Raw genomic sequence first — 11,377 nt, forward strand, 5'->3', positions numbered from 1 at the left:
AAAAAAAAAAAAAGAAAAGAAAAGAAATGTCAAAGCACCATTAAACTCAATGGTTTTAAAAACCATACATCACCCTTCCTTTACAAGGAAGTCCCCTCCTGGTATTCCCTGTCAGCAAATGGTGATGCCAGGGTATTCTCCCCTTCTCCTTCCTGCACACCCTACAATCTGATCATTTATTTGACCAGTTCCAACATCATACTTCCTGAAGATATCTCAAGTTCAGCCATATCACTCTACCTATGGGCCACAGAGTATTTGAGAGTGACAGACTGTCTGTCAGTCTGTGCTTGGCGGAATAATGCCCCAAGAACATGCCTTTCCTAGTCCCTAGGACCTGTGGACATGCCGCCTCTCATGGCAAAAGGAACATTCCCCTTATGATTAAATTAATGACCTTGCAATGAAAGATTATCCTGGATTACCTGGGGGGCCCAGTGTCATGACAGTGTCCTCATAAGAGGAGGCAGGAGGGTCAAAGTCAGGGAGACTGGAAAATGTGGCACAGTGGCTCTGAAAGTGAGGAAAGAGGCCCCAGCCAAAGGATGCAAGGGGCCTCTAGACGCTGGAAAAGACAGGAGACAGATTCTCCCCTGGTGTCCCCAGAAGGGACCAGCCCTGCCTATACCTTGCTTTTAGCCTAGTGAGGGCCACTTTGGACTCTGGCTTCCAGAATTGTGCAAGAATAAATGTGTGTTGTTTTAAGTCACCCTGTTTGTGGTCATTTGTTATTACACAGTACCACCAACTGGGTGGCCTACAAACAATAGAAGTTTATTTCTCAGGGTTCTGGAGTCTGGAAGTCAAGATGAGGAGGAGGCCTACTTCTGGTTGCACACTGCCCAATTCTCAGTGTCCACATGTGGCACGAGGGGACCAGGCACATATCTGGGGCCTCCTTCACAGGGATGCCAATCCCAGGCATAAGGGCGCTGCCCCTCGGACCTCACTGCCTCCCCAAGGCCCCACCTCCTAAGACCCCCACCTTGTGGGAGAGGATTTTAATATATGAATTTTGGAGGGACACAAATGTTCAGACCATAGTAGGAACTGGGTGTCTTTTTCTAACCTCTTTGGGCCTCAGTCTTCACTTCTGTAAAATGGGAACAATTAAAGTCCTCCATCATCAAGTCAGTATAAAGACCACAAAGTCGCCCATTAGGTGTTAGCTGGTATCATGGATGTTGCTCTACTTTGAGATATATGTGGACAGTCAGAAGGTAGCTGAATAAGCAAGGCTGGATTCAAGAGATCCAGAGGGAAGATTCTGAAGTCAAGGAAGCTGAAGTCTGACTTCAGAAGAGCCTGAGATAGTCAATAGAAGTGGTTTAGGAAATAAAAGGCCTGTACAAATCACAAGTTGAATGGGAAAATACATATTATTATTACCCTCTCCACCATTCTTTTGGCCTTCCAGCCTGCCCTCCCTTCTCCAGGCCAAAAGTTCAGAGCAACCACATACACAGGGTTAGGATGCACTTGGATGTTTACTGAGAGCAGAGGTCTCAGAAGCCAGGCCTGGGCTGGTCATACTTTTTTGGTGACACTCTTGGGGGTGGCAAGTTCATAGAGGCGCGGAGATGCCTGGGCTACCAGGGACGCTGGGGAGACGTGGTAGGGATTGTAGCCCTCGTTGAGGTCCTTGCGCACTCTGGGTTGGGCCAGGGAGATGATACGGGGACTGGCCACTGCCTTCTTGGTGGCCTCCAGTATCTCCCAGCGAGGATCTCGGTCAGGAATGCACTTGTCCGACTGGGCCTTGGGCACTAAAGGGGAAGGAGAGAGGGACAGCACCAGAACTCAACCCTTTCAGTCAAAGTACCCAGTTCAAGTGGACTTTGCATCAGTAGAAGAATGGAGAACCAAAGTGTGGTCCATCCACATCGTGTAATACTACTCAGCCATGAAAAGGAACGAGGCTCTGATACAGGCTACAGCATGGTGGGACATTAGGGAAATTGTGCTCAGTGAGAGAAACCAGACACAGAAGTACACACAGTATGAAGTTCCATTTATATGACATGTCCAGAACAGGCAGATCCACAGAGACAGGAGTGGATTTGTGGGTGTCAGGAGCTGGGGAGAGGATGGGGAATAATTGTGATGGGACAGAGTTTCCTTTTAGGGTGATAGAATGTTCTAAAATGAACTGTGGAGATAGTTGCACAATTCTGTGTACATACTAAAAGCCATTGAACTGTACCTTTTATTATTATTATTTATTGAGACAGCGTTTTGCTCTGTCACCCAGGGTAGAGTATAGTGGTGTCATCATACCTCACTGCAGCCTCCAAGTCCTGGGCTCAGTCCTGAGCATCTGGGACTACAGGTGTGCCCCCACCACACCTGGCTAATTTTTTAATATTTTATAGAGATAAAATCTCACTCTTGTTCAGGCTGCTCTCAAACTTCTAGCCTCAAGCAATCCTCCAGTCTTGGCCTCCCAAAGTGCTAGGATTGCAGGCATAAGCCACTGCAACTGGTCTGAACTGTACTTTTTTTTTTTTTTTTAAGCGAAAGCAAGAGAATTTATTGAGGAGAGAGGAAAGCTTCTGATGCAGCAGAGGGGACCCCAAGTGGGTTACCCTGAACTATACATTTTATATTTTTTATTTTTATTTATTATTCATTTTTGAGACAGAGTCTCACTCTGTACCCTAGGTAGAATGCTATGACATCATAGCTCACAGCAACCTCAAACTCTTGGGTACAAGCAATCCTCTTCCCTCAGCCTTCAGAGTAGCTGGGACTATAGCCATCTGCCACAATGCCTGGCTATTTTTTTTTTTTTTTTAGTAGAGATGGGATCTCACTTTTCTTAGACTGGTCTTGAATCTCTGAGCTCAAGCAATCTTCCCACCTCAGTCTCCTAGAGTGCTAGGATTACAGGTATGAGCCACTGTGCCCAACCCTTTTTTACTTTTACACTTTTTTTTTTGAGACAGAGTCTCACTTTGTCACCCCTCTGGTAGAGTGCTGTGGCCTCATAGCTCACAGCAACCTCAGAATCTTGGGCTAAAGAGATTGAGACAGGGTTTTGCTCAGTCACCAGGCTCAGCCTCCTGAGTGGCTGGGACTACAGGCGTCTACCACAACGCCTGGCTATTTTCATTTATTTTTATTTTTTATTTTTTATTTATTTTATTTTTTTTTGAGATAGAGTCTTACTCTGTTGCCCTCTGTAGAGTGCTATAGTGTCATAGCTCACAGCAACCTCCAACTCTTGGGCTTAAGCTATTCTCTTGCCTCAGCCTCCCAAGTAGCTGGGACTACAGGTGCCTGCCACAACACCCTGCTATGTTTTGGCTGTAGTTGTCATTGCTGTTTGGCAGGCCTGGGCTAGGCTCAAACCCGCCACCTCTGGTGTATGTGGGTGGCACCCTAGCCACTTGAGCTACAGGCCCCAAGCCAAACATCAACTTTTTTTTTTTTTTGAGACAGAGTCTCACTTTGTTGCCCTTGGTAGAGTGCTATGGTGTCACAACTCACAGCAACTTCCAACTCTTGGGCTCAAGTGATTCTCTTGTCTCAGCCTCCCGAGTAGCTGGAACTACAGGCACCCATCACAATGCCCAGCTATTTTTTAGAGACAGAGTCTTGCTCTTGCTCAGGCTGGTCTTGAACCTGTGAGCCTTAGAATCAACAAAGGTGAGTGCTAGGCCTCCAGAGTGCTAGGATTACAGGCGTGAGCCACCATGCCCAGCCTGGCCCAGTTGCTTTTAGAGACGGGGTCTTGCTCTTGCTCAGGCTGGTCTTGAACCCATGAGCTCAGGCAATCCTCCTGCCTCAGTCTGCCCGAGTGCTGGGATTACAGGCATGAGCTATTGTGCCCGGCCTACTTTCTTCTTTGTGCTTTTCTGTATTTTCCAAATTCTCTACAATTAGTACATATTGCTCTTGTCATGGGCATTTAAAATGGGTGTTTAATTTATTCTAAAGGATGGGAGGAATGAAGCCAACAACCATGTTAAAGCTGCCTTGCACCCCAGCATGATTCTCTGTCCCCTGCCCTACGCTCAACTTTCCCTGCTAGGAAACCCACTTAGACAACACCCTCTGCTTCTGGACCACATTCTCTCTAATTTCTGCTTCTCTTCTCTGGGGTAGATGTTCCTTCTGCCAGTTTCCAGGCAGAGGCATAAACTGTTCACAGGGATTTGGACCAGGGTATCCTAAGAAGCTGAGCCCCAGGAACCTACTTACAGGCCAAATGAAGGAGGCGATTATAGTCTGACACATGTGGCTTAGATTTTGGCACTGGGTCCCATTCTTCCAACAGGGTGGCTGGGGCCCTGGGCTTTGACAATTGGAGGATCCGGGGACTGGGGACTGCCGTCTGGGCTGCCCTGGATACCTGGGACACCTGGAAACAAAAGTAGAGAGAAAGATTAAAATAGCTCACAACTCCTCATGAATCCTGAAGCAAAAAGACACACAAAACAACATTGAGACATGAGACAAGAGACTTACTGCATCTCCCAACTCCTAAAGGGAAGCCTTTTTCACCGTTCACACCTTTCCCAGACACTTAACTTAGGACGGAATCCAGGGAGCACAGGCACCCACCTCAGACATGTTTATGCTCCAAATGTTGCTCCGGATCTTTGGGGTGGCCAGTTCCTTCAGGTGACTCGATGCCTGGTAGTCCAAGGTGGACCGGGGAATGGGCCAGACAGGACTAGTCCTAAGGGACATCCACATTTTAGACAGCCAGCCCAGCCAAAGGGAGTGTGTGTGTGTGTGTGTGTGTGAGAGAGAGAGAGAGAGAGAAAGAGAGAGAGTTCTCTTTCTCTGCTTCTGTTTCAGAGGATAAGGAGAACCCAGAAAAGTAGAGGGATTTGAAAACTCTCCAAGAAGGGATTCATAAGGAGCTCCCAAGAAAAGCTCTTCTAAGAGTTCTCAGGGACAGAGCTATGCTCTCCCAAGGTTGTCCCAGCTCTGTGTTTGAGGTCCGCCGTCCCGCCCAGCCTTTCCCCACCCCCCTTTGTGGGGACAGAGCCTCCTAGGGCCTTCTCCCACACCCCATCATCAAGAGGCTAGGTAAGGACTTGGGTCTCAGGTCATGGAGAACAGGAAAGTGAAATACAACTGGGCCCAGGTTCCCCAAGTCAGGTATCAGCTCTGCCTCTGCCCAGAAAGAAAGCCATGTTTTGTTGATTCTAAGGCAGAGTTTTTTCACACTTTTACATGTATCTGAGGTTGGGATGCAGCTTATAAATGCTGTCAGCCAGATGGCAGAAGCTCCGTGCTTTTCCTCGCCTGTGCGTGCTCAGATGTAGCTGTTCACACTGAAATCATTTCAGTCGAGTTATGTGCATTGTTGGTTCTAGAGGAGTTAGGTTTAATTGCAGTTTAAATAAATTGTCTTCAGATTACAATATGATTCAGAATTAAAGTAAAAGGTTGTATGCAAATATAGGCATGAAACCACTTTGAACCCTGACATCAACATCTCTGGGTCAAAAGTGATTTAAACCAGTTGGATACACTTTGACTATTTATTTCAATTATTTCTTCCTTTATATGTACACATAAAGATGGGTGATTTAAAATTTGTGTCTAAATAACTCTAAAGATTTTTTTTTTGAGACAGAGTCTCACTCTGTCACACAGACTAGAGTGCCCTGGCATTATAGCTCACAGCAATGTCAAACTTCTGGGCTCAAGTGATCAACTTCTTGCCTCAGCCTCCCAAGTAGCTGGGACTATAGGTGCCCACCATAACGCCTGTCTTTTTTTTTTTTTTTTTAAAGCCTGGGTCTTACTCTTGCCCAGGCTGGTTTCAAGCTCCTGAGCTCAAGTGATTTACCCACCTTGGCCTCCCAGAGTGCTGGGATTACAGGCATGAGCCACCTTGCCTAGTCTCTAAAAATTACTTTTAATAAGCATAGAGGTTCTAAGTACTAAGAAAGAATTGTATGCCTAGGCTCAGCACCCATGACTCAGTGAGTAGAGCATTGGCCACATACACCAAAGCTGGCAGGTTCAAGCCCAGCCCAATCCTATTAAACAACAACAACTACAACCAAAAAATAGCCTAGCTGGGCATTGTGGCGGATTCCTGTAATCCCAGCTACTCAGGAGGTTGAGGCAAGACAATCACTTAAGCTCAAGAGTTTGAGGTTGCTGTGAGCTGTGATGTCACAGCACTCTACGGAGGGCAACATAGTGAGACTGTGTCAAGAAAAAAAAAAGAATTGTCTACCTAAAATAATGTCTTATAATTTCTTTTTCTTTTTTCTTTGAGGCAGAGTCTTAAGCTGTTGACCTGGGTAGAGTGCCATGGTGTCACAGCTCACAGCAACCTCAAACTCTTGGGCTTAAGCGATTCTCTTGCCTCAGCCTCCCGAGTAGCTGGGACTACAGGCGCCCACCACAACACCCGGCTATTTTTTTTTTTTTTTTTACAGTTTTTGGCCAGGGCCAGGTTTGAACCCACCACCTCCCGTATACAGGGCCAGCATCTTGCTCCTTGAGCCACAGGTGCTGCTCAACGCCTGGCTATTTTTTTATTGTAGTTGTCATTGTTGTTTGGCAGGCTCAGGCTGGATTTGAACCTGCCAGCTCTGGTGTATGTGGCTGGTGCCCTAGCTGCTGAGCTATAGGAGCTGAGCCATGTCTTATAATTTCTGTCTTTTTAGAGTCACCAAAATACAGTCATAATGGTGATAACATCTGAGCACTTACTATGTCAGGCACGCGCTAAGCACCCTGTGTGTGTGTGATCTCTAGACTGCCCATTTAGCAGATGGAGACAATGTTGAGGGGTCAAATGGCCTGGGCAAGGAAGTGGGCAGACCCAGGCTGAACTCAGGCTACCAAGCCCTGGGACCGGAAGCCCTGCCCACGCCATACCCTGTCAAGGGAAGGAAAAGTTTCCTGCCAAACTCTGGCTGCAGAAGTCTGGCCTAACTCTAATCCTAATCCTAACTCTCCTTCCCCACCTGTTGTTGTTGAAATAATCCAAGTAGAATCTCTTGGGCCGAGACAGTTCCTCCACTCGGCGGGACACCGCTATGCAAAATGGGAGACAGAGATGGTGAGCCCCAACTTAAGCCCAGCCCAGGAGTTTGCTGCCTGTAGAATTCAGCTTTGAGTGAGGGCAAGAGGCCCAACTGATGTCTCTGCCCACAGTTCCTCAGATACTTTGCAGTGAGGTGACTTTTGCTATCCCTTTTTGGGGACAGTGGTCTCAGAGGCCTGAAGGCAGCCACAGGGCTGGAGGGGAATTGCAGGCTCCAGCTCCTCAGGGGCTTTTAATGTGGACCTGACAGCCCACAAGTCAGAAATGTGGATTTAGGTCTGCAGTTAGTATAGGCCTAGGGTTTCTGGTATTCAGTGATCATAGTGGGTAAGGGTCTAACCCCCACAAGAGAGCTGCACTGAGACTTTCCTCCTATAATGAATTTTCTTGAAATGTCTATTTGAAGGTACCAAGGCTCTCACAAAAGCATGTAAACCATGCAGAAGGGAGGGGTATTTTGCAGAGTAAACACTGGCCCCCGTTCAGACTCCTCCTGGAGCATTCTGTCTGCATCCTCACTGTGATCTGGGCAAAGTCCAGAGCATGGTGAGGGGAGGTTCGGGGCAGAGGCCAGCCCTCCTCTTAGGTCCCTGAATCCCAGGAGGATGTCCTTCCCTGTTCTGGGAGGCAAAGCGTTTCCCTGTCCCAAGAGGCCAAGTGTTTCCCTGCCTCAGGAGGCCAAGCATTCCCCTGCTTCAAAAGGACATGGTGCCTCTGTCCTAAGAGGACACCATGCCCCTGCCCTAGGAAGCCAAGGGTGCCCCTTCCTGGGAGGATGCAATGGCCCTATCCCAGGAGGATATGGTACTCCTGTCTCAAGAGGCCGTGGATTTCCCTGCTCTAAGAAGGATGCAGTGGCCCTGCCCCAGAAGGATGTGGTGCCCCTGCCCCCGGAGGACATGGTACCCTTGTCATGGGAAGATAAGGATGTCGCTGTCCTGGGAGAACATGATGCCCCTCCCCTGGGAGGACATGATGCCCCTGCCCTCAGAGGACAAGGGTGATGTTACTGGAGAGTGGCTGGGCCCCAGGGTGGGGCATGCTGCACCTACCAGGTACAGTGATGGCCAGCGTGGTGTCCTTGAGGAATCGCTCTGTCCAGTACACGGAGGGCCTAGAACAAGTGGTGGCTCAGGGCAAGAGAGACAGGGACCCTGTGCCCTGCCTGAATCAGGAGTAGACTCTCCCAGAGCAAGTGCGACAGGGTGGCCAGGAAGGACAGTGAGGAAGGCCTGTCTGGGCATCTCTGGGAAGTGGAGACGGTTTTGAGCAAGGTTGCTGTTCAGAGAAGGGGGTGACTAGAAGACAGGCATAACTAAGGAAAGGGCCTAGTGCCCTCTTCCCAGAGCAGGCCCATTTCACAGCTGCTGGGACTGGCATCCCCAGGACATGGGTGGCGTTAGGAATGGTCCTTGGGTGTGAGAGCCCCCATCTGAGAGCCCTTCCCCCATCCTTGCCCTGGACAGAAGTGGGTGGCTCCAGTGAAGGGGTCCCCCGGAACCTCAGCAGATGGAGGTGACCCCCAGACTTACCAACAGAGATAGAACTGCAAGCTCATCTTGCAAGGGGAAATCCAGGCATAGCCCTTGCAACGGCATCCTATCCTGTGATGAGACAGGGTCCCAGCCTGCACTGCCTTTGGCTCTTGGGCATTTACTCCCAAGCTCCTCACTTTCCTTTGGCTACCACCCAGAGGACCACCAACAGCCACAGTTCCCCAGCAAGTCCCCCCCTCTGGCATCCTGACTTCTCACCTCCCTCCAAAGATGGGAGCCCCACCTGCCCTAAGTTTATGAATGTGGTGTCCATTGGGAAAGGGGAATCCCAGGAAGAACATAGAGGGAACCACCAGGAGCTCTTCTCCTCCTGGACCCCCAGCCCACAACAAAGCCCTGGGCTGGCCCTCACCTGTCCTTCAAAACTTGCCAGCTGGCCTTGGGTTTTGCCAGGTCCAGGAGCCTTCTCCTCTTCTTCCCTTTGGTCACAGAGACGCTGGGGAGCTTCTGAGTGATGGACAGCCGGCTTCAGGAGAATTGGGTGTTGAGGTTGGAATCGCCTTTCCACCCCACATGCTTGGGAGCCCAGAGAAACATCAGGCTTGCCCTGCTCTAATCCTGCCACGTGAAACTCCTCCCCTCTCAGGGATCTCTGGGGAGAGTTTTGGCATCACGAAGGCCTGTACGGAAACTCCAGCTCCATGGTTTGCTGGATTTCAGACCCTGGCCAGGGTGTCTGACTTCCTAAGCCTCAGAGCCCTCCTCTATGAAATGGAGATGAGATTAGCCCCCACCCCGTGGGATGGTTGCCTCAATTAAATAACGTTTACTCATCTCACAGACATTTATCAAATCTACTGTATGCCAGGCCCCAGAGGGGAACTAGGCTATAAAGAGAGCACTCCCGCCTCCCAGAAAGGTAGACTATGAGGGAAAAGGGACAGCTGACAAAAACAAGAACAGGATGTTAAATGCCAAAACATTTGCCTGTTTGGTCACTTAACTCGGCCCTTGGCTCTAATGACCTTCCCAAAGCCCCCTCATACTCCTGCTCTGTTCTTTCCACAGGTTAGGGTTAGGGCTTAGGTTAGCAGAGCCAGTGAGAGCAGGGACATCGTTTTGTTCATAAATGGTACACATCCCTTTGCAGCATGAGAGACGACACTGTGAAAAGGGGCAGGGAACAAGCCCACAGGCCCATACCTGCCTCACTGCCTCAGCTCTAGCAGGCAGGGTGGGTGCCCTACACTGCAACTGGAAAGCTGGCAAGGCAGGAAGGGGGGAACAGCCCAGGCACAGTCCCAGAGGAGTCCCCTCTGGTCACCCTAGACTAACCCTGCAGGGATCTTAGGGAGCAGCCAGCCCAGGCCAGTAGGTCAATGGACCGGTCAATAGCCCTTTTCATGGCCTAGGGACTTGCACAAGTAAACAGGCTGGGTATGGAAACTGCTGCCGTCTCCCCTATGTCATGGCCTGAGCTCCGGCCTCACCCCTCCTGGCTGGGCCTCATCCCCTCAACTGTGGGATGGTCTGGACCCCTCCCCCACTGCTCCTGGGAAGGCCTCAGCCTCCTTTGCCTACCTCATTTCAGAAACATTCTCCTCTAAGTCTTGGGGCAGAACTCTCTGCAGCTCAGAAAGTGCCTCTTCTGGATTCTGGGCCTCGAGGAACTCTTCCCCAGCCACCTCCTCAGGGGGAATCTCCTCCTCTGGCTCAAAAAGTCCTAATCCCATGTCGTCTGCGTCCTGATATTTGGGATTCTTAAACGGCTGGCTCTCATACACAGCACTATCGGGGCCAAGGGGGTCATCATCCTGCCCCCTATCTGACCCATACTCAGCCTCAGGAATACGGTGGTTGTTGAGGGAATTTCGCCACATGTCCCCCATGTGTGGGATCCCCTCTACAGACTCTGCAACCTCACTCTCTCAACATCCAAGTGTATCTGTGGTCACCACGGCAACAGAAGAATCCTGCCCATGTGCTGTGCCATCCACATTCTAATCCCAGCACCATCTACAAGTGCCCACCACCCCAGACAGCCTGGGGGTGGGCACGGTGCTGGCAGCATACCTGACCCCAGCCTCCATTTCTTCTTAGTAAAGGCCCCCTTATGCTGGGATCAGGAGTGAATCCAGATAGTCACAGTTCAACAGGAGTCCCACCCTCTCCCAGGATTACTCTGGGAATGAGACCTGAAGGGAAACTGCAGGAGCACCTAGGTATGGATTCTTCTTTCTTACAAGGAGGCACAAGAGACCATACCTCTTCTTCCTGGTTGCTGTTGGTCCTGTCATAATGTCATGAGCCCAGCAGCCATCTGTGAGCATGAAGCCTGCTGATATGAGGACAAGTGGGCTGGAAGATGGGTTTTTGATGGCATTATTGGGCCTCTGAACTTAGCATCCCAGAGTCTGCCCTGGGTCTGGTACTTGAAACAATTAACTTCCTTAGTGCTAAGTCATTTTGACTGGGTTACCAGTTCCTTGCTTCCAATTTGGTCTGACTATCACCTCTGTCAGGAAAGGGGGTCTCTTGGAGAATTCCAGGCAGAGAATGTCCTTCATGAGTGTCTGGTCAATCCAGGAGACCCTTGGAAAAGCCCTTGTTTTGGCCTGAAGTCTCCTAAATCCTCACCTTTCACTCAATGATTTATTTTTTCTTTTTCGCTCAAGTTAAATCCAACCAAGGTCTGCAAGTGCCTTTCACAAGGAGACAAAATTACATGTTGTTGCAACCAGAAGGAACTGTCACCATTATATTGTTTCAATAAGAAATTTATGTTTGGCTTGGCACCTGTGGCTCAAGTGGCTAAGGCGCCAGCCACATACACCTAAGGTGGCGGGTTTGAATCCCC

At 49.7% G+C, this 11,377-nt stretch overlaps 1 protein-coding gene across 1 annotated transcript; it reads right to left on the reverse strand.

Moving 5' to 3' along the window:
• Positions 1–1,527: 1,527 nt before the first annotated feature.
• On the reverse strand, positions 1,528–10,409 carry THEG (theg spermatid protein). The gene is made up of 8 exons (XM_023512638.1): positions 10,102–10,409; positions 8,933–9,046; positions 8,557–8,628; positions 8,077–8,138; positions 6,945–7,014; positions 4,567–4,684; positions 4,204–4,363; positions 1,528–1,766 (listed from the first exon to the last, which is right to left on the reverse strand). The coding sequence occupies exons 1-8, from the start codon at positions 10,407–10,409 to the stop codon at positions 1,528–1,530; spliced, it is 1,143 nt and encodes a 380-aa protein (XP_023368406.1).
• Between the last annotated feature and the right edge of the window lie 968 nt (positions 10,410–11,377).

Source organism: Otolemur garnettii, unplaced genomic scaffold (assembly GCF_000181295.1).
Source record: "Otolemur garnettii isolate 467f Iridium unplaced genomic scaffold, OtoGar3 scaffold00029, whole genome shotgun sequence".
NCBI classification, from domain to species: domain Eukaryota; kingdom Metazoa; phylum Chordata; class Mammalia; order Primates; family Galagidae; genus Otolemur; species Otolemur garnettii.